The 22,899-nt window shown below is 37.8% G+C and overlaps 1 protein-coding gene across 2 annotated transcripts in view; it reads left to right on the top strand.

Annotated features, from left to right (window-relative positions):
• Nlk (nemo like kinase) overlaps positions 1–22,899 on the top strand; it is a 160,905-nt gene that overhangs the window by 83,071 nt on the left and 54,935 nt on the right. For both annotated transcript variants that reach the window (XR_007213705.1, XM_048365582.1), the window contains exon 3: positions 5,635–5,690. Coding sequence is in view for 1 of the 2 variants with exons in the window: in XM_048365582.1 (XP_048221539.1) it covers positions 5,635–5,690 (56 nt within the window). In the remaining variant the exon portion in view is untranslated. The remainder of the gene's footprint in view (positions 1–5,634; positions 5,691–22,899) is intronic.

The raw sequence follows: 22,899 nt of genomic DNA, 5'->3' as shown, positions 1-22,899 counted from the left end.
TATTAATAATAGCTAAAATTGTAGAGTGCAATTGTCTGCCAGCAGTACACTGTACGAATATATTGTGGTATATTCCATTTTAAAATGGCATACTGCATAACAGTGAAAAAAGATAAAACCATTGATCTACTTAGCAACATCATAAATTACACAAGCATACCAATATGAGAGAAACAGTACACAGAAGACTTCACTGTTTCAATTTGTGTAAGGTGCAAGTACAGGCAAAATGAATAGGGTGACAAAAATGAGAGTAGTACAAAAAGTTACAACTGAAAAAGAGCAAGGGCCTTTCCTAGGATGTTGAATGCCAGTTTCTTGACTAGATGTTTACTTGGATATAAAAATTCATCAGATTTTGCTCTTAGGGTTTGTGTACATTATATTACACATCTATTAAAAATCTTACTGTCTCTATTAGGCTTCTTTGTTTTTGAGTCCTTGGCACAGTGGAAACTTAGTAAATGTTTGTCCTATAAGTGAGTGGTTAAAATTCTTACCTTTACATTTAAAATTGAGATTATACACATCAGGTTTTTTTTCTTAAATTTTTTATAAAGGGATGAGTGAAACTTAACTATTTTTATTTAAACTGGTTTGTAACAAATCCATCATGGGGGATAAACTCTTAAAAAGCAGCTAACACAATGAGCGTTTCTTTAAATAGTGTGTGTGTTTGTGTGTGTGTGTGTGTGTGTGTGTGTGTGTGTGTGTGTCAGTCCTGGGGCTTGAACTCAGGGCCTGAGCATTGTCCCTGGCTTCCTTTTGCTCAAGTCTTATCACTTGAGCCACAGCTATTTCTGACTTTTTTTTTTTTTTTGGTGCTTAATCGGAGATAAGAATCTCACAGCCTTTCCTGCCTGGGCTGGCTTTGAACCACAGTCCTCACTCAGATCTCACTCAGCCTCCTAAGTAGCTATGATATACGGGCACAAGCCACTGGCATTTGGCTAAGAAACCCCAACTATTTTAAATGGGACTCATGCATTAAGTTTGAAGCTAAAAACTCTGCTGTTTTTCTTGTTTGCTCATTTACATTATTTCTTAGATTACTGGTTCATTTTTGCTGGTCAAAGTTCTAGTTTTGCAGGCGCCTGATAAACATCTTAAATGAATACAAAGGACATAAAATAAGATGCATAAAAGAATTCCAGGCAGAATTTAAAACACTGTACCATTGAAGCTAACAGTCAAATGCTGTAGTGTAAATGTCTAACCTTGCTTTATATGACTTTTCTACAAAAAGCCTCATCAAATATGAAATAAGAAAGCTTCATTCTATTCTCTCAAGGATTAAAATGTATGGTTGTCACTTTACTCTAGATAACCTCTAATTACAGCAAGTAGATTTGAAGTGTAAAATAGCTGTGTCTAATGGACGCTGTCACTCAGTGCATTCTGTTTTTCTCCAAGATAGGATATGTGTTGTTCAGATAAAGAGTCAGAGTCCAAAAGATGTCAAGTAAAACACTAATTTCTAACTATCTTCCTTAAGCTTCAAATATTCATATTAAATCTTTTCCATCACACAAGAAATTTATGTAAATTTGCAACAGTATCTAATTATAGGTTTTTAAATATATAAGAATGAAATTGTTTTTATATAAAACTTTTCTTTGAAGAAACCAAAAACTCTGTTTTCTATTTATGCCAAAATTCCAAGTATGAATTAAAATTTTTTTTTTTGTGACACTGAGGTTTGAACTCAGCCTCGTACTTACCAGGTAGGTGCTCTACACTTAAGACACCATGCCTTACCCTTTTAGTTGTTGTTTTTTCCCCCCTTTATTGTCAAAGTGAAGCACAGAGGAGTTACAGTTTCTTTGTTTTGTTTTTGGCCAGTCCTGGGCCTTGGACTCAGGGCCTGAGCACTGTCCCTGGCTTCATTTTGCTCAAGGCTAGCACTCTGCCATAGTGCCACTTCTGGCCATTTTCTTCTTCTTTTTTTTAAATTTGTTTATTAATTGAACATAAATTTTTTTACAAGGTGTTGTGCAAAAAGTGTACAGTTACATAGTAGGGCAGTGTGTACATTTCTTGTGATATCTTACGTCCTGTTTTTCTATCCCTTGTCTAGGTCAGGTAGACATATATACAATATACAATGTATCAAGAACATATACAGTATTCACAGACTTGGTCTCTACTGTCTCTCTGTCTCCCTTTGTTAACAGTCATATATCAGGGAGATCATGCCCCTTTGTTTTCTGTGTTCTAGGCTTGTCTCCCTCAACATTATTTGTTCGAGTTCTGACCATTTCCCTGCGAACAACAATATTTCACCATTCCTAATCGCTATGTAGTATTCCATTGTGTATAAGTACCATATTTTTTGGATCTATTCGTCTGTGGAGGGGCATCTGGGTTGTTTCCATATTTTGGCTATTGTGAATTGTGCCGCGATAAACATGGAAGTACAAATGTCTTTTTGATATCTTGGGTTTTGCTGTTTAGGATAGATGCCTAGGAGTGGTATGGCTGGGTCATAGGGTAGGTCTATATTGAGCTTTTTGAGAAACCTCCATACTGTTCTCCAAAGTGGTTGTACTAATTTGCACTCCCACCAACAATGGAGAAGGGTTCCTCTTTCCCCACAGCCCCTCCAGCATTTGTTGTTTCCTGAGTTCAGAGTATAGGCCATTCTAACTGGGGTGAGGTGGTATCTCAGGGTTGTTTTTATTTGCATTTCCTTTACTAGCAGGGATGTTGAGCATTTTCTCATGTGTTTCTTTGCCATTTTTATATCTTCTCTTGTGAAGTCTCTCTTTAGCTCTTTTGCCCATTTCCTAATAGGTTTTCTGGCCATTTTCTATATATGTGGTGCTGGGGAATCGAACCCAGGGCTTCATGTATACGAGGCAAGCACTCTTGCCACTAGGCCCTATTCCCAGCCCAGTTACAGTTTCTTATGTAAAACAGTGAGTACATTTCTTGTTCAACTTCTTACCTCCTCCCTCATTTCCCCCCTCCCCCTTTGCCCTCTGCCCCCATGAGTTGTACAGTTGGTTTATACCAAATGGTTTTGTACGTGTTGCTTTGGGTATCATTTGTCTTTTTATCCTTTGTCTCTCGATTTTGATATTTTCTTTCCCTTCCCCAGTTCTAGGATCTCAGGTTCATTCCTGGATTAGCCTAGACTGGGATCCTCCCATTTATGCTTCTCACACAGCAGTGACGATAAGCACATGACATCATGCCACAGTTTGGGTTGAGGTGGGGCTGGGTCTCTCAAGCTTTGGCCTGAGACTAGCTTTGAATCACAATATTCTGTTGCTTCTACACTTGTTAAATCAAAAAGGACCTATAGATGTCCTGTTAAAAATCATCTAGGGTATTAAAAAAATCTCTATGGTTAACTAGCTTTGAAGTCAATAATAGAGTTTTTTTTTTTTTTTTTGGCCAGTCCTGGGCCTTGGACTCAGGGCCTGAGCACTGTCCCTGGCTTCTTCCCGCTCAAGGCTAGCACTCTGCCACTTGAGCCACAGCGCCCCTTCTGGCCGTTTTCTGTATATGTGGTGCTGGGGAATCGAACCTAGGGCCTCGTGTATCCGAGGCAGGCACTCTTGCCACTAGGCTATATCCCCAGCCCAATAATAGAGTTTTTTAAATTAAAGATTTTAGATTAGTAAGATAAACTTTCATTTAAAATTTTGAAGAGAAAATATGTGGCTGCAAAAAAAGAATGACCTTCAAAATGCACAAGGTTTCTTGCACACATGAATTATAAGAAGAAAAAGAGAAGAGAGAAATTTTTATGCTAAAACTGACAGAAATAAATCATAATATGTAAATCTTATTTCCTGATTTAGATTAATCAACTTTTTATTTAAATTAGTAAATTAAAAGTTTGAGTGATGGCTATTTGTTAGTATTAAAAGAAGAAGAAGAAAAGCCAGGTGCCATTGGTTCATGCCTATAATTCTAGCTACTCAAGAGGCTGAGATCTGAGGATCAGGGTTCCAAGCCATTCCAGGCAGCAAAGTTGAAGAGACCCTTATCTCCATTTAATCACACACCCCCATACACACACACCAAAAAAAAAGCAGTGGCTCAAGTGGTAGAGCATAGCTTTGAGCACAAGAAGGTCAAGGACAACACTCAGGCCCTGAGTTCAAGCCCCAGCACCATCACCAAAACAAAATGAAAAAATCACCATAAGGCTGTAGGTGTCATCCCTAGCACAGAAATATAAATAAATAAGTAAATAAATATATTTTTAGATTTAATAATTATATCTTAAGTTTTTATATGTTAGGGATACTCAGCTGATGTATAGCTGAACAAAAATGTGTGTTTCAAAATTATATGTGAGGGAAGGTTATAAATGAATGAAGCAGAGGATAACTAACCAGATATTAATCACACAGACATGCTTCATCTTACTCTGTCTACTTGTGCATGGCTCAAACTCACAGTAACAACATTTTACCTTAAAAATCAAGATAAACATTAGAAAATTTGAACTTATACCATACTGTTGATTTCTTGCTGGCCTCTTCTATGTCTTTTGAGCCTGATATTGCAATTAGCCAGATAGGTTCAGATTCTCAGGTGTGACACCACAAATAGGACTAATAAATAGCCTAAATAGCTGTAGGAGAAGTAGGCAGGCCTTTTGTTATGCTGCATTGGTTTATGCTGCTGTTTAAAAATATTTAAATTTGAGATAGCTCTTGATTTCTTTGTACTTGAATAAAATCCACAATGATTTAAGGAGACTTTGTGTGATATATTTTCTGTCTTTCTCTACTTTATACCAGTATATCTTCCTCTTAACCATTATATTCTATAAGCACTAGCTTTTCTGTTTCTATAAGTAGCCCCAGCATCTTCACATTGCCTGCGTGTAGCTTTTAAGCCTTACAATAGGCGTACATTTCTCTTCATTGTAATAGATGTTGTACACATATATGTATATATGTATATATATATAGTGTGTGTGTGTGTGTTTGTGATTGCTTATTTATTTCATGCTTTCCTCTTTTCTAAGTCATGCAAGTAAGGATGATACCTGTTTTGCTCATCAGTATAATCCAAGAGTTTTACCAGTGTACCCATCAGAAGAATGTGTGTACCCATGGCTGTTCATTCTCTCTAAGTAACAGTGATTCTTAGCTGGGTGTTGGTGGCTCATGTCTGTAATCCTGGCTACTCAGGAGGCTGAGATCTAAGGTTCATGGTTCAAAGCCAGCTCTAGCAGGAAAATCCCTGAGACTGTTATCACCAGTTAACCATCAAAAAACAAAGTGATCCTGTGGCTCCAATGGTAGAGCACTAGCCTTCAGCTGAAGAGCACTGGGACAACATCCAGCCCAGAGTTCAAGCCCCACAACCAACTAACCAAAAAAAATAAGAAGAAGCAACAGTAGTTCTTAAAAATGGGACATTTCTTCTTAACACTCTCTGGGCAAGGTATTTGGTTGCATATAGTTGCATTTTAGTTTAGCTTGAATTGGTTTTTAGGCAATAAGTTTACAAACTCAGTGAAATTATGGTTCTTGATATGGTTCATTTAGTTTCATTGGGCAATTGTAACTAAGCTTTAAATCATTGAAGAGTTAATAGCATTTACTTGCATTTGTTTGGAATTTGTTTTCTTTTTGTCTAAATTTGCCTTTTTTTTCCTTTTTTCAGGTACTCTCTGCCCTTGACATACTCCAACCTCCACACATTGACTATTTTGAAGAAATGTATCCTAACCAGGGACTGTGAAAGAAAGAGACCGTTTTTATAAGCTAATTTGTTCTTCTAGCACCTTTATGGGGACTCATACCTTGAACTATATTAACCCTCATATTTGCAGAAGTTGTTTGAGTACTTGAAACCAGGTAATTTTGAAATTCCAACTATCTGGCAGAGGTCACTATTATCAACATGTCCTGTCATGAGTCTACATAATAGGACATCTGAAAAAATAACCTTGTAGGATAAATATTACCATCCCATTTTGTGGATGAAACCATACAGCCATGTTGTAGTGGAACCCAATGAAGTCATAATTGCCTGTCAACTTAGAAAAGTACTGGCTTTCCCTATAACACTTGAGGTATGACCTCTAGTATTTAAAGAATTAAGTAAGCTGAATGGCATTTGCTATGGAATAATGGTGGTAATAGTGATGCTGGTGGTGATAATAGCCATTGCTTGTTTTTGTTGTGTGCTTGTGTATAGAACTCTGAGTGCTATACACAAAGGAGTTTGTTTGATCCCTGTAACAACCCCAGTGGAATGGTGTTATTCTCATTTTATGGGAAAGGAGCAAAAGGTAAGAAACTTGACTAAGATCACAGAGTTAGGATGTGTTTGGGACTGAATGAAATTCAATTCTAGGTAGTTGGACTATGTAGTTTCTTATTTTCAACCCCTACCTGTATGGTAGATCCTATAAGATTCTCCTGTTATGACTATTCTTGTCTTAAAATAACGTGTTAGATATCATGAATAATAATGAATTGTAAAATGGTATATACCTTCTGTAGCTGCACGGAAAAAAAAAAAAAAAGGATGAAGATTAGTCCATCTGGTATTCCTATGCAAAGTGTCACCAGTTCCATTCTGCAGTTAAAGCCTTAAGTGGAAGACAGGGAATCATAAATAATTTTGTTTGTTAAGCAAGTTCATGATCCTGCCATTTATTCAACCTAGGCTTTTTATTCATGCTTTAGGTCTATTACTACAAATGGCACCTAGTAGAATAGATTCTTTTTCTGATTCAGTAGTGAAATAAAGGAAATTTTCATTCTTACACAGGTGGTAGGTAATTCCATTCTAGACAATTATATTTCCTTAGAAACTGGTAACAATTAAAACCTTCCCAGAGAGGAAGAGAACAAATAGCTTTAGCTGGCTGGGGAATTGGGAAACCTTATAAAGCAGGTTACTGATCCACATGACTGGGATGCTTTGATTAGATAAACCTGATCTCCTAAATGCTATAATCCTTAGTGATATTTCAGTCCATGAGTCCTTTATGGATTTAATCTTTTTGTACAGTACAATTCAGTACCCTCGGAAGGGCCCAACCTTGCACATTGCAAAGAAAGGATTGTCAACTTGACCAGCTCCTGGCTGATAAGACTATGTGATATTTTGGGTCATGATAAATCCTTCTGATTGGGCCTTTATTCAGAAAGTAAAAAATTAGGCCAGGCATGGTAGTGTGTACTTGTAATCTCAGAACTTGGGAGACGATACAGAAGGATCATGAGCTTGTGCCCAGCCAGTACTACATTGTGACAGTCTATCTAAATGAACAAATAAGCAAATAAATTTTTTAAATGGAAAAGTACAAAATTTACCTAAGGATGGAAGAGAAGAAGAATTGAGAAAGTTGTTTTTCTTCAACTATAGGTCAGTAACAGCAACTAAGGAGAAGGCTAATTTTAATAGTATATATTACTTGGTTTCATAGACTCTTATGAAGATTGCCTGGGTCCTTGCTAGAGGAAAGGAAAGTGCTGGTGAGAATGAGTGGCACTTATTTAACATAGTAGACATGCTTTCCTACATCCAGCCAAGAGCTACCTTCTGTAACCTTGATTGTGAGATAGAAATCCATGTACTTGAAGGTTTTCTGTCAACGTGTGTTACTGTGATAGTTTCTTTGGAAAAGAAATTGGTAAAACTGCTGGGTGCCAGTGCTTCTTGCTTATAATCCTAGCTACTAAGGAGGCTGAGATCTGAAGATCTGGGTTCAAAGCCACCCCAGGCAGGAAAGTCTGTGATACTCTTATCTCCCATTAACTACCAGAAAACTGGAAATGGTGCTGTGGCTCAAGTGGTAAAGCACTAGCCTTGAGCTGAAGAGCTAAGGGACAGCACCCAGGCCCAGAGTTCAAGCCCCATGACCTACAAAAGAAAACAAACAAACAAAAAAAAAAAAAAAGAAATTGCCAAAACTGAACTTTTAAGTGAGAAGAAATATCCTTTATTAATTATGAACTTTATTATAAGTTATATCAGGAGTCAGGTTTGATGATAGAGTAAAGGGACTCAAAAGCCATTATTTTCATTTATAGTTAATTGTAGCAAAAAGACTGCAGATTAAAATCATCAGCAAAGGGTAGGCTGGAAATGTGGCCTAGTGGTAGAGTGCTTGCCTAGCATTCATGAAGCCCTGGGTTCAATTCCTCAGTACTACATAAACAGAAAAAGCCAGAAGTGGTTCAAGTGTTAGAGTGCTAGTCTTGAGCAAAAGAAGCTCAGGGACAGTGCCCAGGCCCTGAGTTTAAGCCCTAAGACTGCCAAAGGAAAAAGGCTCACAGGTTCTCATGTGAGTTTGCAGATATTCTTTTCCACTAGAATTATATAGACAAGACTTAGTTCTCCCAGATGTGCACCATGAATCATATTGCTAGCATCAATTGTGTGTCCTGACCTAACCATAAGTACAAATATGCTTTTTTTCCACTTAAGAAATTTGGTATATATGAGCATATTAAGTAAATGCCAAATATATTTAAATTTTCTTAATTGGACACTTTGTTAAATTATAATTCATGCACAAGCTATATTGAGCATTAATTTTGTATAGTTAGATTTGTCATTCTTTTTTTTTTTTTTTTTGTCAGTCCAAGGGCTTGGACTTGGCCTGAGCACTGTCCTTGGCTTCTTTTTACTCAAGGCTAGCACTCTACCTCTTGATCTGCTGCGTCTGGCTTTTTCTATTTATGTGGTGGTGAGAAATCGAACCCAGGGTTTTGTGTATGCTAGGCAAGTACTCTACCACTAAGCCACTTTCCTAACCCCAGATTTGTCATTCTTTAAAAAAAAAAGAATCCTGAGGCTGAGATTTGAGGATTGCAGTTTGAATCTAGCAGATTTAATGACATTATTTTTTCTTGTTTTGCCTGTCCTGGGCCTTGAACTCAGGGCCTGAGCACTGTCCCTGGCTTCCTTTTTCTCAAGGCTAACACTCTGTCACTTGAGCCACAGTGCTACTTCTGGCTGTTTGCTATATATATGGTGCTTGCTATATATATGGGCTTCATGTATATGAGGCAAGCACTCTTGCCACTAGGCCATATTCCCAGCCCCTGATTTAATGACATTCTTAATGAACAGGGTTAATGACACTCTTACCTCTAAGCACAAGAGAAGTCTGAAGTGGAGCTGTGGCTCAAATGGTAGAGTACTAGCCTTGAGCAAAAAGCTCAGGGACAGCACTCAGGCCCTGAGTTCAAGCCCCAGGACTGGTACAAAGAAATCCTATGTGTGCTTCTGTGAGATAGGAATTCTCAGTCACCATAATTTTATTGTACCTGAAAAAGGTCTAATTCATCAACGTATCAATTATTTACAGAAGAGACATTGGCATGAGCAATGCATGTGGCTTAGAACTGGTTGTAGCTAATTGTAATCTGTTTTATTACTTAGCAAAATTTTTCTATGGAATTCATTTCCCTGGAATTGTTTATGAATGTTCAAGTAAAGAACCTTTGTCATAAAATATTGATGGAATCGTCTAATACACCATTTACTTAAATATTTTACCTTTTAATTTTGTCTCATAATTGCACTTTTTAATCTTCTAGTTTAAAAAAATTAAGCACTCTGCCTTTTCTGTAAGTTAGCTGACTGTTGTTCGATAAATCTTTGAAACCTAAACTTCAGTATTCTTGTTTTGTCTTACAATCTTTAGCTGTATGTAGAATCATGCACAGGAATAAAAAAAAAAGGTAAATATTTTTAAGTGGGTATCATTTGGAAAACTTAAGTCCTTTTAATATAAAAATGATTTATACCTGTAGCTGCCAGGCCTATAAAATAGTTTTTAAGAAGGAATGTTTCAGCTTTGAAGATGGGATATTTAAGATTTTGTGTTGTAGAACAGCTATTAGATGAAAGTACAAGAACAGTCTTAGTTACCCATATGTTCTGCTTTTTCTTTTTCTTTCAATGTCCTAAAGGAGAAGTTTTGTGTTTTTACTACAGGTTCCTTCAGTTTTTCTTTGTCTGAAAAATAAGAAAACATACTACCTAAAGCACAAACATATTAAGCATTAATATGAATCTCAAGTAAGAATTCAAAGCCAGGCACCAGTGACTCACACCTGTAATCCTAGTTACCCAGAAGACTGAGATCTGAGGATCATAATTCGAAGCCAGCTTGGGCAGGAAGTCAGTCTGTGAGACTGTTATGTCTTACCAAAAAAATCCAGAAGTAGAGCTGTGTCTCTAGTGGTAAAGCACTAGCCTTGAGGAAAAGAAGCTCAGGGATAGCAACTAGGCTCCGAGTTCAAGCCCCAGAATATCCATACACTCTCTCTCTCTCTCTCTCTCTCTCTCTCTCTCTCTCTCTCTCTGTCACACACACAAACACATGGATTCTTATTTGTGTAATATTTGTCCACATAAGAAAGTCCCACTATAGTATCTCAAAAACATACTATACATGTTACACATGGTTTTAGATAATTGGTTCTTTTTTTTTCCTTTTCAATGATTGTTGTATCTTTGTATATTCACAGGTTTCATGACCAAAATTCAGTAATCCACAGATGGAGATTATTCAGGAAAAAAATTTACATCTGCATTGAGCATACACAAACGTGTGTGTGTGTTGTCAGGACTGTGGCTTGAACTCAGGGCCTTGTGCTCTCACTCAACTTTTTTCATGGACAACAAGTTTGAGAATCTCCATCTTAAGCAATAAGGGATGGATATAATTATATGTGCCTGACATCCCAGCTATTTCAGAAGTGTAAATAGGAGGGTCATGGCTCAGGACAGCTCAAGAATAAATACATGACCCAGTCTCAAAAATAACCAAAGCAAAAAGGTCTGTGGCATGGCACAAGTATTAGAGCACCTGCCTCAAACCATACGGCCCTGAGTTCAAACATTAGTAGCAAGCACACACACACGACAAGCATTTAAACCAGGAGATGTCTTCAAATGTAGTTGAATAATTAGTACAATTTTGGGAAATTTTAAGTTTTGTGAGCATTTTGATATAATCAAGTATTCTATAAGACTTCAAGGGTGTAGTATTTATGCAGTTAATCATATCTCCCTAAAAGGCTCTAAAACTTGTACAGCAGAAATTTAGCGTGTGTGTGTGTGTGTGTGTGTGTGTGTAACAATACTAGGGCTTGAACTCAATGCCTGAATTCTATCCCTTAACTTTTTTGCTTAAGGCTAGTGCTTGGCTACTTGAGCCACAGCTCTTTTTTTCCAGCCTTTTGTTTTGCTAGTTAATTGGAGAAAAGAGCCTCATGAGCACTCTTCTTTGGGGCTCCTCTCTGAATGGAGTGTTTCTTTCTATCCTCAGATCTCAGGCTCCCAAATGACTAGGATTATAGGCATGAGCTATAAGTCTCCAGCTTAGTTTGGGTTTTGAAATACCATGCATCTTTAAATTATAACTTTATCTGCATACCCCAAGCTAATGGATTACATTTTTTTTTCAGTTTTTACTTTGGGTCTCTATTAGGAAAGCTGGATGAAAGTTTGGTGTTTAATTACTTTGTGCCTACGGAAATTTAATCCCAGAGAAACCAGTTCTAATTGTTTGATTGGAAAATGTTTATTTTGCTTCAGTCAGGATTCTACACATAATAGCGCCCCTTCTCACAAAGCACTGGGTTTTATTGGGTTTGAAATTAAAATTTGATTAGTTTTGGGAAAAGCTTAGCTTTAGCTTGATTTTTCATGGAGAATAAAACAGAAGGTATAGGCCTTCTATGCTAGTAGTTCATCCTAAACTTGGTGCAAATGAGACATCTAATGAGGTGACCATACATCCTAGTTTGTTGGGACAGTCCTGGATTTTACTAGATATGTCTTTCAATCTCAGAAGTATTCCTCCCTGTTTGGATGACATGCTTCTTTGTCTTTTTTTTTTTTTTTGTGCTAGTCTTGGGGCTTGAACTCAGGGCCTGAGCACTGTCCCTAGCTTCTTTTTGCTCAAGGCTAGCACTCTACCACTTGAGCTACAATGCCACATCTGGCTTTTTCTATATATGTGGTGCTGAGGAATCGAACCCAGGGCTTTATATATACGACGAGGCAAGTACTCTACCACTAGGCCATATTCGCAGCCGTTGTTTGTCTTTTTTTATTGTTGTTCTTTTGTTTTCATTTTTTGAGACGAAGTCTCACTAGGCTGGCCTCAAACTTGCTATCCTTCTGCCTCATCTATAGATGTGCACTACCTTCTATGGCTCTTGGATGATAAATTTGGGTAATACAGTCAATGTTTAAACAATAGTCTCTTGCATAAAGATAGCGAGGAAACCTCAGTGTCAGTACCATCCAGTTAAACTATGCTACAGAAATATTTCCATAACCTTCATAGAATAAAGAATCAGATGACGTGTGTGTGTGTGTGTGTGTGTGTGTGTGTGTGTGTGTTCGTTCTTGCTTCAGTAGTAGTAACATCAAGGACCAGAAATCCAAGTCCTAGGAGTTTTAAAGACCTTCATATTGGTAAACATTTCTTACTAATTTATTCCATAAACATAAGCATCACCTATGTTTCTAGAAGTAGGTATTTTTGCCTGATTTGCTCAGCATTATATTCTTAAAATTTAGGAAAGAGCCTGACATAGAATCAGTACACAATGTTAAATGAACCAAGAAAACAGTTTATGCCTTCCGGGTTTATAATCTAGTTTAAGACATGGTCACATAAACAATAATTATAATACAGGTTGGAAAGTATGATGATTTAAAAAAACACCAAGGTACTTGAAAATACTGGGGGGTGCTAATTTTCAGTCTTTCCTATTTCAGTTTTTCAAACTGGATTACTTGGAAAACATTTGGTAATTTAAAGCAAAAGCAGATTTGCTTTACTTGTTATCACTTGTTCTAGTTCTTTTCATCTGAAGCCTAAGACAAATACAGAAAATGGTAAAACAGGTGGGACAGTAGAGAACAACTCAATTCCTAATGTAACTACCATTTTATTACTGTCTGGTCTGCCTTGTTTACTCATTTAGTCAACATTTAACTCTGTTAGATGTGTGAATACTGTTCTACTTTCTTAATGCATACATAAATGAATTGTATATTTGTTTAACTTACTAAAGAAACTTAATATTATTGTCGGGCTCTAATATATCCAAAGTATTTACTGACATATTTGCCTTAGCTCCAGAAGGCAAGTAACTGGTCCCAGGTCACTTGTAAGTCACATCTGTTTTTGTCTAGTGTAGCAGGCTGGAAGTGCTCTAAAGATACGGTAAGAAATAGCTATCATATGTGACAGGATATACAAAAGAATGTAGACAGGTGGTAGAACTTTAAAAAGAGATTACTTCAGAAAGGAAAAATTAAATCAGTAGACTGAAGAGGAAAAGACATTTCAGATCATCATTGAAGAATAACAATTTGGGCAATAACAAGGTAGATACTCCAGATGGAGTATCAGGGCCAGTGAATGGTTAGTCATCCGGTTGGCCAGAGATACATATGCATAGATGAGAAAATAAGCCAATTTGATAGAGGGGTTTGAATGTTGACCTACAGAAACTGGTCTTTATTTACTAAGCATTGGGAAAGTTTTTTTGTGTGTGTGTGTGATAGAACAGAATCAGAAGTGTACTTGAAAAGTAACAGGAGTTTCATTTGGGATAGTGAAAGAAGCTGCTCTAGAAATGGATAGAGAAATATTGTACAACACTACTTGATGGCACTGAACTGTATAATTAAATATTATTAAAAGGTATTTCACCACAGTTCAAAAATATATGAACCAAACCTAATGTAACAAGGACCAGACTTCCAGGGCTGACAGACTCAGTGTTGTACAGACAGTTGGAGAAAAAAGTGGTGCCAAGATGGATTTTCATGATACTCAGTTTATTTCCTGCCCTGACTCCTGTCCTTTACCCTCAGCAAAGAGGTTACAACAAATAGTGTAAGTGTCACAGGCATTGTCATTACCCTTAAGGAGCTCATAGTTTGATGGGGATCATAGCTTCCAAATAATTATAATACCAAAGTAATCCATTTTCCAGTAGAGATAGTAACCAAATTGTCTAAAAAAGCCAAACCTCCTCTGCTCTGTTCTTTTCCATTCCTTCCATGCCCCCCCAAAGGCTTTGAAAGACACTTCTGCAACTTATAGTTTTCAAAGAATAGTTTGTTTATGTATTTATTTTTTGCTGGTCCTGGGGCTTGAACTCAGGGACTGGGCACTGCCCCTGAGCCTCTCTGTGCTCAAGGCTAGTGCTCTACCACTTGAGCCACAGCACCACTTCTGGCTTTTTCCATTTATATGGTACTGAGGAATCAAACCCAGGGCTTCATGCATGCTAGGCAAGTACTCTACCACTAAGCCACATTCCTAGCCCTAGAGTAAAATATTTTCAATAGTCCTTTATATATCTATTCATGCAAACACTGTTACCTATTAGTTGGATTTAGTGTATTTTCAATGTTTCCAGTTAAATTCTTATTTTCACACAAAAGTTCAAGCAAAGTTTGATTTCTATTCTTAGTCCTTTTTGTGTATCTGTACTAATAACAGTGAAACAATGCAAAGAAATGACACATGCATATTACAATATTCATTCTATAACTTTTAGGAAATATACTATAAACCCATGGATAAAGGCACTATATCAAATCACAAATCTAGACAGAGGAAGCAGAAATTCTTAGGCACATGTATATTACAATATTCATTCTGTAACTTTCAGAAAGTATACTGTGAACCCATGGATAAGGCACTATGTCAGATCACAAATCTAGACAGAAAAAGCAGAAATTCTTAGATACATGTATATTACAACATTCATTTTATAGCTTTCAGAAAGTGTACTGGGAACCCATGGATAAGGCACTATATCAGATCATAAATTTAGACAGAGGAAGCAGGTATTTTTGAGTGGATCCCGCTTTTTTCTTCTCTTCCCCGCTGCACACCAGGCTTCTTTGGAGTGCCTCTCCTAGACTCTTGTGGACTTCTGTTCTCCATATGTTTTGACTCTCCTTACCCTTCAGAACTGTTTCTTTTCAACAGCCTTGTTAAAATCTCTAACCATGTTGGTACAAATTTATTATCTACTCATTGGGAGGCTAAGGCATGAGAATTGTGAGTTTGAAGCCAATCTGGGCTATGTAGGTAGTTCTTGCAACTGTGTCTCCAAAACAAATTAAACAAATTCTGTAGGCAGATTGAACACAGGCAATGGGTAGCTCTGGGTGGGTGAGAAGCGCCTGAAGATTGGTGTGTGGAGAGACTGCCCCAGCCCTCCATTCATAATGCTGTTGTGCATGTTTTACCATTAATAGTGAGTGAGCTGTTTTTGATTTAATGACATTTGTGGAATTTCATGATAAAGCAGACTGGAAAAATGCTCTGAAGGCTTATTGGCAGAATGGCATTTGAAATTAAATTGTCTGGACATAGAAGTCCATTTTTTCTGACCTTTTCAGGGGTAGTGGTTGTAATTTGGGGCCTCATCTTTTGGACAGTGTATTAATATTGGTTTGGGAGTAAGAAGAATGGTGTAGTTTGTATGACTATTAGGTGATTCCTTTCCTCTCTGAGTCGGTTAAGAGGTAATTGAAGAATTTGTCTTTTCATGAATAAAAACATTTATAACATGTCTCTAATGTAGGTAGAGAGTTATTTTTCAATTTTTTTTCTGTTACTAGATTTTGACATCAGGACCTTACTAGACATGTGCTTTACTACTTGGATCCATACTCTCAACCCCCCCTTTTTTGGTTTTAATTATTTTTCCAAATAGAGTCCACATTTTTGCTGGGTTGACCTGGATTAGAATCTTCTTATTTATACCTCTCCCACATTTGGAATGACAGGTGTGTTTCCCCACACCCAGCTTATTGGTTGAAATGTTTCACTAACTTGTTTGAGGCTGACTTCAATCCATGATTCTCCCAGTCTTTACCTCAAAAGTAGCTGGGATTAGAGTTCTGAACAATATCCAGCTTCAACTTTTTAAATATATTAGAAAAATATGAATGGAATAACTATCCTAGTTATTCCAGTTACTTTGGCTTTTATTCCTTTTCTTTTCTTTTTTTCTTTTCCCTTCCCAGGGTTTGAAACCAAGGCCTCAAGCATGCTAGGCAACCCCTGTACCACTTCAGCCATAACCCCAGCTATATTCTTTGCCTCTTAATATCTAGACTTGTATATATGTGCATTTGCTGTGGAGTATTGTGACAGTGGCAGATTAGTGATCACTAGGCTCTACCACCCACATTTGGCAGACATAGCTTGCTCTTACTTTGTCCAGTACGCTATCTGAAGAAAAGGGCTGAGGTCTGAAATGACATTTTTCTTGAGACTGTTCTTATTGCTATATTACCTATGTGTATATAGTCTGAACAATAAAGACTCATCCCTGCTATAGCAGACAATGCAAAATGACAGTATTCTGGTTTTTGTAGTGATAGAATTGGTTTTTTAGTGACTTAAATTGTAATTGATGTCGTTTTAATTTTTGACATTGTATGCAACAAATCAGTTGCTTTAAAAAGAAAAGGAATTTGCTTTTGCCTGGTGAAGAGATTGTTGTGTTCAAACATTTTAACAGAGTGACCTTTATTCCATTGATTTCTATTGAGAAGAGCAGGCATGCTTCAGAAAAGGTCAGTGATTCTAATTGAAGCTCACGCCGATTTTTTCTGGTTGCAAAGGCATCCATGCTTTGTGTTTCAAAAAAAGTGATGACCATTTGTTACAAGAGAACACAGTTCTCTTCTCGCACACATTGCTGTTTTTTTCCTTCATGCAGAAAGCATTGTTTGAAATCAACATCCACAAACCAGATTCTTTGTCTATACTAACTTAATGACTTCCCTTTTATCAGATCAGTTTCATATCTGAGATCTAGGCTGAAATTTCCTTTCCTGTAGACTTGATTTTAGAAGAAAGTGTGAGGAAGGAGATTTTATTAAGCCTCACATGTGTATGGTGGAATTTTCTTCTTTCAATCAAATATGGCAGGATTTCAGAATTAGTATTCCAAGTGGTTTAAGCATGTTTTAGCTGTCATTCTTGTACTTACCACATAAGAGAACCCATGGATTGAGGGTTTAATAAACAGTAATATGCAAGTAAGCAGCAATTTACTGTGTCCATTAGAAAAGTCACCTGACTCATATTTGTTTCAGCATGTATGTAACATTAAGATGAAGGCTGTTTAAAAAAAAAATAATTGTAAGGGGCTGGGAATGTGGCTTAATGGTAGAGTGCTTGCTTAGTATGCATGAAGCCTTGGGTTCGATTCCTCAGCACCACATAAACAGAAAAAGCCAGAAGTAGCGCTGTGGCTCAAGTGGTAGAGTGCTAGCCTTGAGCAAAAAGAAGCCAGGGACAGTGCTTAGGCCCTGAGTCCCAAGCCCAGGACTGGGACACACACAAAAAATGAGCACTCCAGGTGCTAAAGGATCACACTTGTAATTTACCAACTCAGAAGGCCGAGATATGAAGAACATAATTTGTAGCCAGCCCAGGTAGGAAAGTCTGTGAGACTCTTATCTCCAATTAAGCACCAAAAAGCCAGAAGTAAGCTATAGCTTGAGTGGTAGAACACTATCCTTACTCAGGCCTTGAATTCAAGCCCCAGGACCGGTGGGCATGCATGTGCTGGCAGGCTTGTGCATACAGATGCATGTGTGTGCATGCACATGCGCATACACACAATTGTAGAATGAGTAAGGGTCCTGCTTAATAAATAGTTAATACTGAATGCTTTTTAAAATATATATATATTTATAATCTAGCTTAGAGTTGGTTTCTGCACAATATGAATTGGAGAAACAATTATTAGATCCACTATCTGAAATCAGTAAAAGATGTTTATAGATTAAAATTGGGTTTTCAAAGCTTTCTGTTCATATTCTGTAGTAAATAGTTTGACTATAATAGGTTCTCCAATTTCTTCTCCCAGCTAAGTCAGTTAAGTGCACTTCTATGCAAGCTTTTTATATGGCATTAATAATTTTTCATACATCAGTAGCTCATAGTAAATGGAACATAAGTGTACTCTTTAGTTCTGTAGCGCAAACAAGCCAGCCTCCTTGAATTCTGTACTCTAGACAGTTTTTTAACCTGGCAGGTAAAATTTTACACAAGACAATCGCAACTTTTCACACACACGCACAATTTGAACCACCCAGAAACGGTTAGCTAAGTGCTATTTAAATGCTTGCTTGGTGGTACTTCATTGTGGTATATTTATTTGCACAACATCTTAGCAATCAACAATAAAAAATTTATTCCTAATAGTTTATAAACTTTGCCCTTCTTATTTTTTTTGCCAGTCCTGGGGCTTGGACTCAGGGTATGAGCACTGTCCCTGGCTTCTTTTTGCTCAAGACTAACACTCTACCACTTGAGCCACAGCGCCACTTGTGGCTTTTTTTGTTTTATGTGGTACTGAGGAATCGAACCCTCAGGGCTTCATGCATGCTAGGCAAGCACTCTACCACTAAGCCACATTCCTAGCCCCAGAGCATTCTTACATTAAGAAAGTGACCAGCTAGGTGTCTCCCTTTCTTCAGCCTCAAGAACCTTGGTGGCTCCTTAAGTAAAAGTTCTTGGTATTGGAGCACAATTAACAGCCATCTCCAAGTTTAGTACTCCACTAATTTCCTTTGCTACACTCTCATCATCCTGTAGTTGACAACACCGCACCATTAAATAGAAATGAGATCTCCATCCTGTGTTTATTTCAAAAATCCTTAGAGTTGATTCATAGCCTACTTTGGCCATATTTGGCTAGTTTGAGGCAATCTATTTGTAGTGACAAAGACCATGGACTTCTGAACTAGACTGCCTTCTCATTAGAATGAGAGGGGCAGATGGTATTCAGAGCAGTACCTGGCACGTAGCATGTGCTATTAATGCAGTAAGGGAAGGCCTTATTGAGGAGGTAGAACTTGGTGAAGCTTGAAATAGGAAGAACCCCTGTGAATCTGCTGATGAGTGTCAAGTGCACCAGCTGCAGATGACATTAGTGAGTACTTGTAAACAAATGGACTTCATGGCTGGGGATATGGCCCAGTGGCAAGAGTGCTTGCCTCGTATACAAGTGGACTTTAAGTAACCTAGCTTGCATTTAGAGGGTAATTTAAAAAAAAAAGAAAAAAGATGATGTTAACTGTTAATTTGGAATAGGTTGTTAACTCATGAGTAGGTATTAATTCTTCTTCTTCCCAGAAAGTACATTTAATGTACTGTTCACTAGCATCTCTAACCCATTCAGCTTATACCTTCTTACTGCCTTGTCCATTGCCAAGCCTTTATTAGGTAGAAATTTAAGGCATAATTTTCTCCTTCAACCTGAGATTCCAAAAACTACCTGCTTTTGCCCCATAATAGTTACCAGATCTTTCTCTGTCTCATCTCTGTCTGCCTGTCTCTGTCTCTCTCTCTGTGTGTGTGTGTGTGTGTGTGTGTGTGTGTGTGTGTGTGTGTGTGTGTCTCCCCTACCCCCTCGTCCTAGAGCTTGAACTCAGGGCCTGGGCACTGTTCCTGAGCTTCTTTTGCTCAAGGCTAGTACTCTACCACTTACTTGAGCCTCAGTGCCACATCGGCTTTTTCTGTGTATGTGGTACTGAGGGATTGAACCCAGGAGTTAGTGTGTGCTAGGCAAGCACTCTACCACTAAGCCCCATTCCCAGGATCCCTCCCTCCCTCCTTTTCTTTTCTTTTCTTTTCTTTCTTTCTTTCTTTCTTTCTTTCTTTCTTTCTTTCTTTCTTTCTTTCTTTCTTTCTTTCTTTTCTTTCTTTCTTTCTTCTTTCTTTGTTTCTTTGAAAGCCTTTCCTACCTGCATTTAGATTACCTAGGCTTTATGTATTGCAAATCCTTTTAAAGAAAAGAAAAATCTGTTTGAAGTTTCAACTTAGCTGGAATTTTTTTTCTCCTTTTCTTTGAAGAAAGGCCCTACAGTTGGAGCAATTTAATTCATACCACCTCTTTGAAACACCTGTGTTCAGGTGAAGCCAAAAAAAAAAATCTAAAGCTTGGATCTGGACTATTCACCTCTCTATTAAAATATAAATATATCTTTAAAACTTTCCAGCTGGTGGGGATGAAATGCTGTCAAGGCTCTCAAGTATTAAAGGGTAATATTGAATAACTACAAAGCCATGCCTAATTTGAGCTTCTGTATAAAGCCTCAGAAGCCCATTATCATCTCCTGAACTACTTAACCTTCTGGTTAACCTTCAGGTTATTAGCTGCCTGACATATTTAACTCAGGTGTGAGGTTTTAAGGAGGCTCATGGGACTATTTGTTTGATCTTTTCTGTCATAGCCAGTGTTCTGACTTTATTTCTTTTTTTTTTTTAAGGTTGCTAGACAGTAGGACTCGTGTGTTTCATGGAGACTCAGAGGTTTCAGAAGCTCCTATAAATACATCAGACTTGCCTTAATTGGAGGATGTGGGGAATCAGTGGGGCTTTTAACCACTTCACAGACCAGCTGAGACTCCTGCTAGCAACTCAATTTGAGAGCAGTACCTCAGGAAACTTGATAGACTTGTATAATACACTAGCACAAATGTGTATTTTAGCCAGAGTAAACTTTCCTTGTGCACTATGTATTTCACATCTCTGCTCTCAGCTTGGTCTTTGCTTATCATTATTAAATATTCAAGAGCAAGGAATCACACAATTGACAATAGGTGTAATAATTACATGTGCAATTGGCAGTCTTTTCCTCTTATATCATGTGGAGGTAGAAAGAGAACTAGGAGAAATAGGATCAGGTTGAAATTACATTTTTCCAAAGGAAATATTATTTGAATTTGTAAGCAAAGTTTTGGGTTTAAGAAGGTGGTTTTGTTGTCTTCTGTGGTTTTTAGATATTTGAAATATTAACCAGTTACAGGATACTAATCTGATAATTAATTTTATTACTCTGAGCTCAAGAATTGAAAACCTTTCTGATTACTGGAAGCTCTTTGTCAAAATCAAGGGTTCCCTGTGGGGAACTTCTCAGAGATCTTAGAGAGGAACACTTTGAAATGTTCCATAGGGTTTCCAGTCTGTACAAAACCCACAAAGCAGAGACTTTACAGATGATACATCCTGTAGAAAACTTTCCCTGGTCTAAGGAAGGGCATTTTGTGCTGATGAGTGATTGCTGAAGGAATGTGACTGTCATGGACATAATGTTTTCCAGTCAGGAAGAACTACATGAGACTACATAAATAAGTGAGTAAAATTTTCCTCTTCATTGGTGATTTCTTTTCAGATCTGGTCTTTCCTTTTGAGATCACATTAGCTTCAAAGAGCTTTTTAGAGTACTGATCAGTTTCTTTTTTTTTTTTGGCCAGTCCTGGGCCTTGGACTCAGGGCCTGAGCACTGTCCCTGGCTTCTTCCCGCTCAAGGCTAGCACTCTGCCACTTGAGCCACAGCGCCGCTTCTGGCCGTTTTCTGTATATGTGGTGCTGGGGAATCGAACCTAGGGCCTCGTGTATCCGAGGCAGGCACTCTTGCCACTAGGCTATATCCCCAGCCCTGATCAGTTTCTTTTGTTTGCATCCCCCCCCCCTTTCTCTCTCTCTCTCTCTCACACACACACACACACAGCGGAGAAGGGAGAATGGTAGAAGAAATAAGAACACAGTTATACCATTTTGGCAAAGGACTTTTAACCTTAAAAAGGTTATTGATACTTCTAGACCCTTTTCTCAATGATAATAGAAGATAGTACCCCTCACATAGGTACTGCAGGGAAAAAAATGAATTAATGTATGCCAGGCACAGGACTTGGCATGTTGATATTAAATAAGCTCAGTATCCTTTAATGACAATTATAGCTACCATTTAATCTCTGTCTCTTTTGTTCCAAGTATATGTGATTTTATGTCTGTACATCTAAATCCTGGTAATAGTCCTGTGTTGTAGATGTCATTGTGCTTATTTTATAAATACCGAGACAGACTTACAAGTTATCTAACTTGCCTAATGTTACCAAGGCAGTGAAATTGTAGCCTCATCACTCCCATTCTAATCACACTGCTTCCCATTGTTAAATCCATTAACTTCCCATTTTAAAAGTCAGTTGTTTGGCCTTTTCTCTTTCCTGTATGTGTTGCTGTTGCTACTGCTGTTGTTGTTGTTTGCTTGTTTGTTTTGTGGTACTGGAATTTGAAATCAGGGCCTCAAGCATGCCAGGCAGGCGCTCTACCATTTGAGTCATGCCTTCTTTGCTCACATTATTATTTGAATAGGGGCTCCATTTTTGCCTAGACCAGCCCTGGACCATGACCCACCTATTTATGCTTTCCCAGTAGCTGGGATGAGAGGCATACATATGCCCATCTTGAGATGGAATCTCAACCTGGCCTCAAACCTTGGTTCTGTAAGTCACCAACTCTGGTGTGGCTAGGATAACAGCCCCCCCCCCCCCCCGCTGATATTTGTATTTCTGAGATTTATTTAACCTTTTGAACGACAAAGAACAGTTTAAGAACAAAGGCCAAGTCCCCCCCCCCCCCACACACACCATAATAGATGTTACCTTTGACTAGTTTTTTTTCACCTTTCTAAATCTCTTGTTCCTTTGCATAACTGGGACGGTGGTAGAACTTACTTCCTAGAGTAAGAGTAGATGAAGCAAAACAAATATACAACTAGATGTCTAACACATAGAAAAACTCAAATACGAGCTGATTCTTCTCTTTCAGTCATTAAATCTTTCTGCTTCTTCCTTGTCCTCACTGCTTGATTTTTGTATATCAATACCAGTTTTCTAACCTCTTGACTGTTGTCTTGCATTCATCTGTCTTTTTGTCTGTCTTGTCACTGAGTTAGCCTGCTCTTTATACCCCTGTGCTACCATTGGTATTATTGATGCTAATGATGATGGTTAAACAAAGATGGTGTTGGCATCAGTCCTACAGCGTCTGAGACTGCTTAAGTAATCATGACTTCTTAAAGACAGAAAAGTACTCAATCA

The sequence above is a fragment of the Perognathus longimembris genome, chromosome 17, assembly GCF_023159225.1.
Source record: "Perognathus longimembris pacificus isolate PPM17 chromosome 17, ASM2315922v1, whole genome shotgun sequence".
Classification (NCBI taxonomy): domain Eukaryota; kingdom Metazoa; phylum Chordata; class Mammalia; order Rodentia; family Heteromyidae; genus Perognathus; species Perognathus longimembris.
This window is presented reverse-complemented; position numbering and strand designations above follow the sequence as displayed.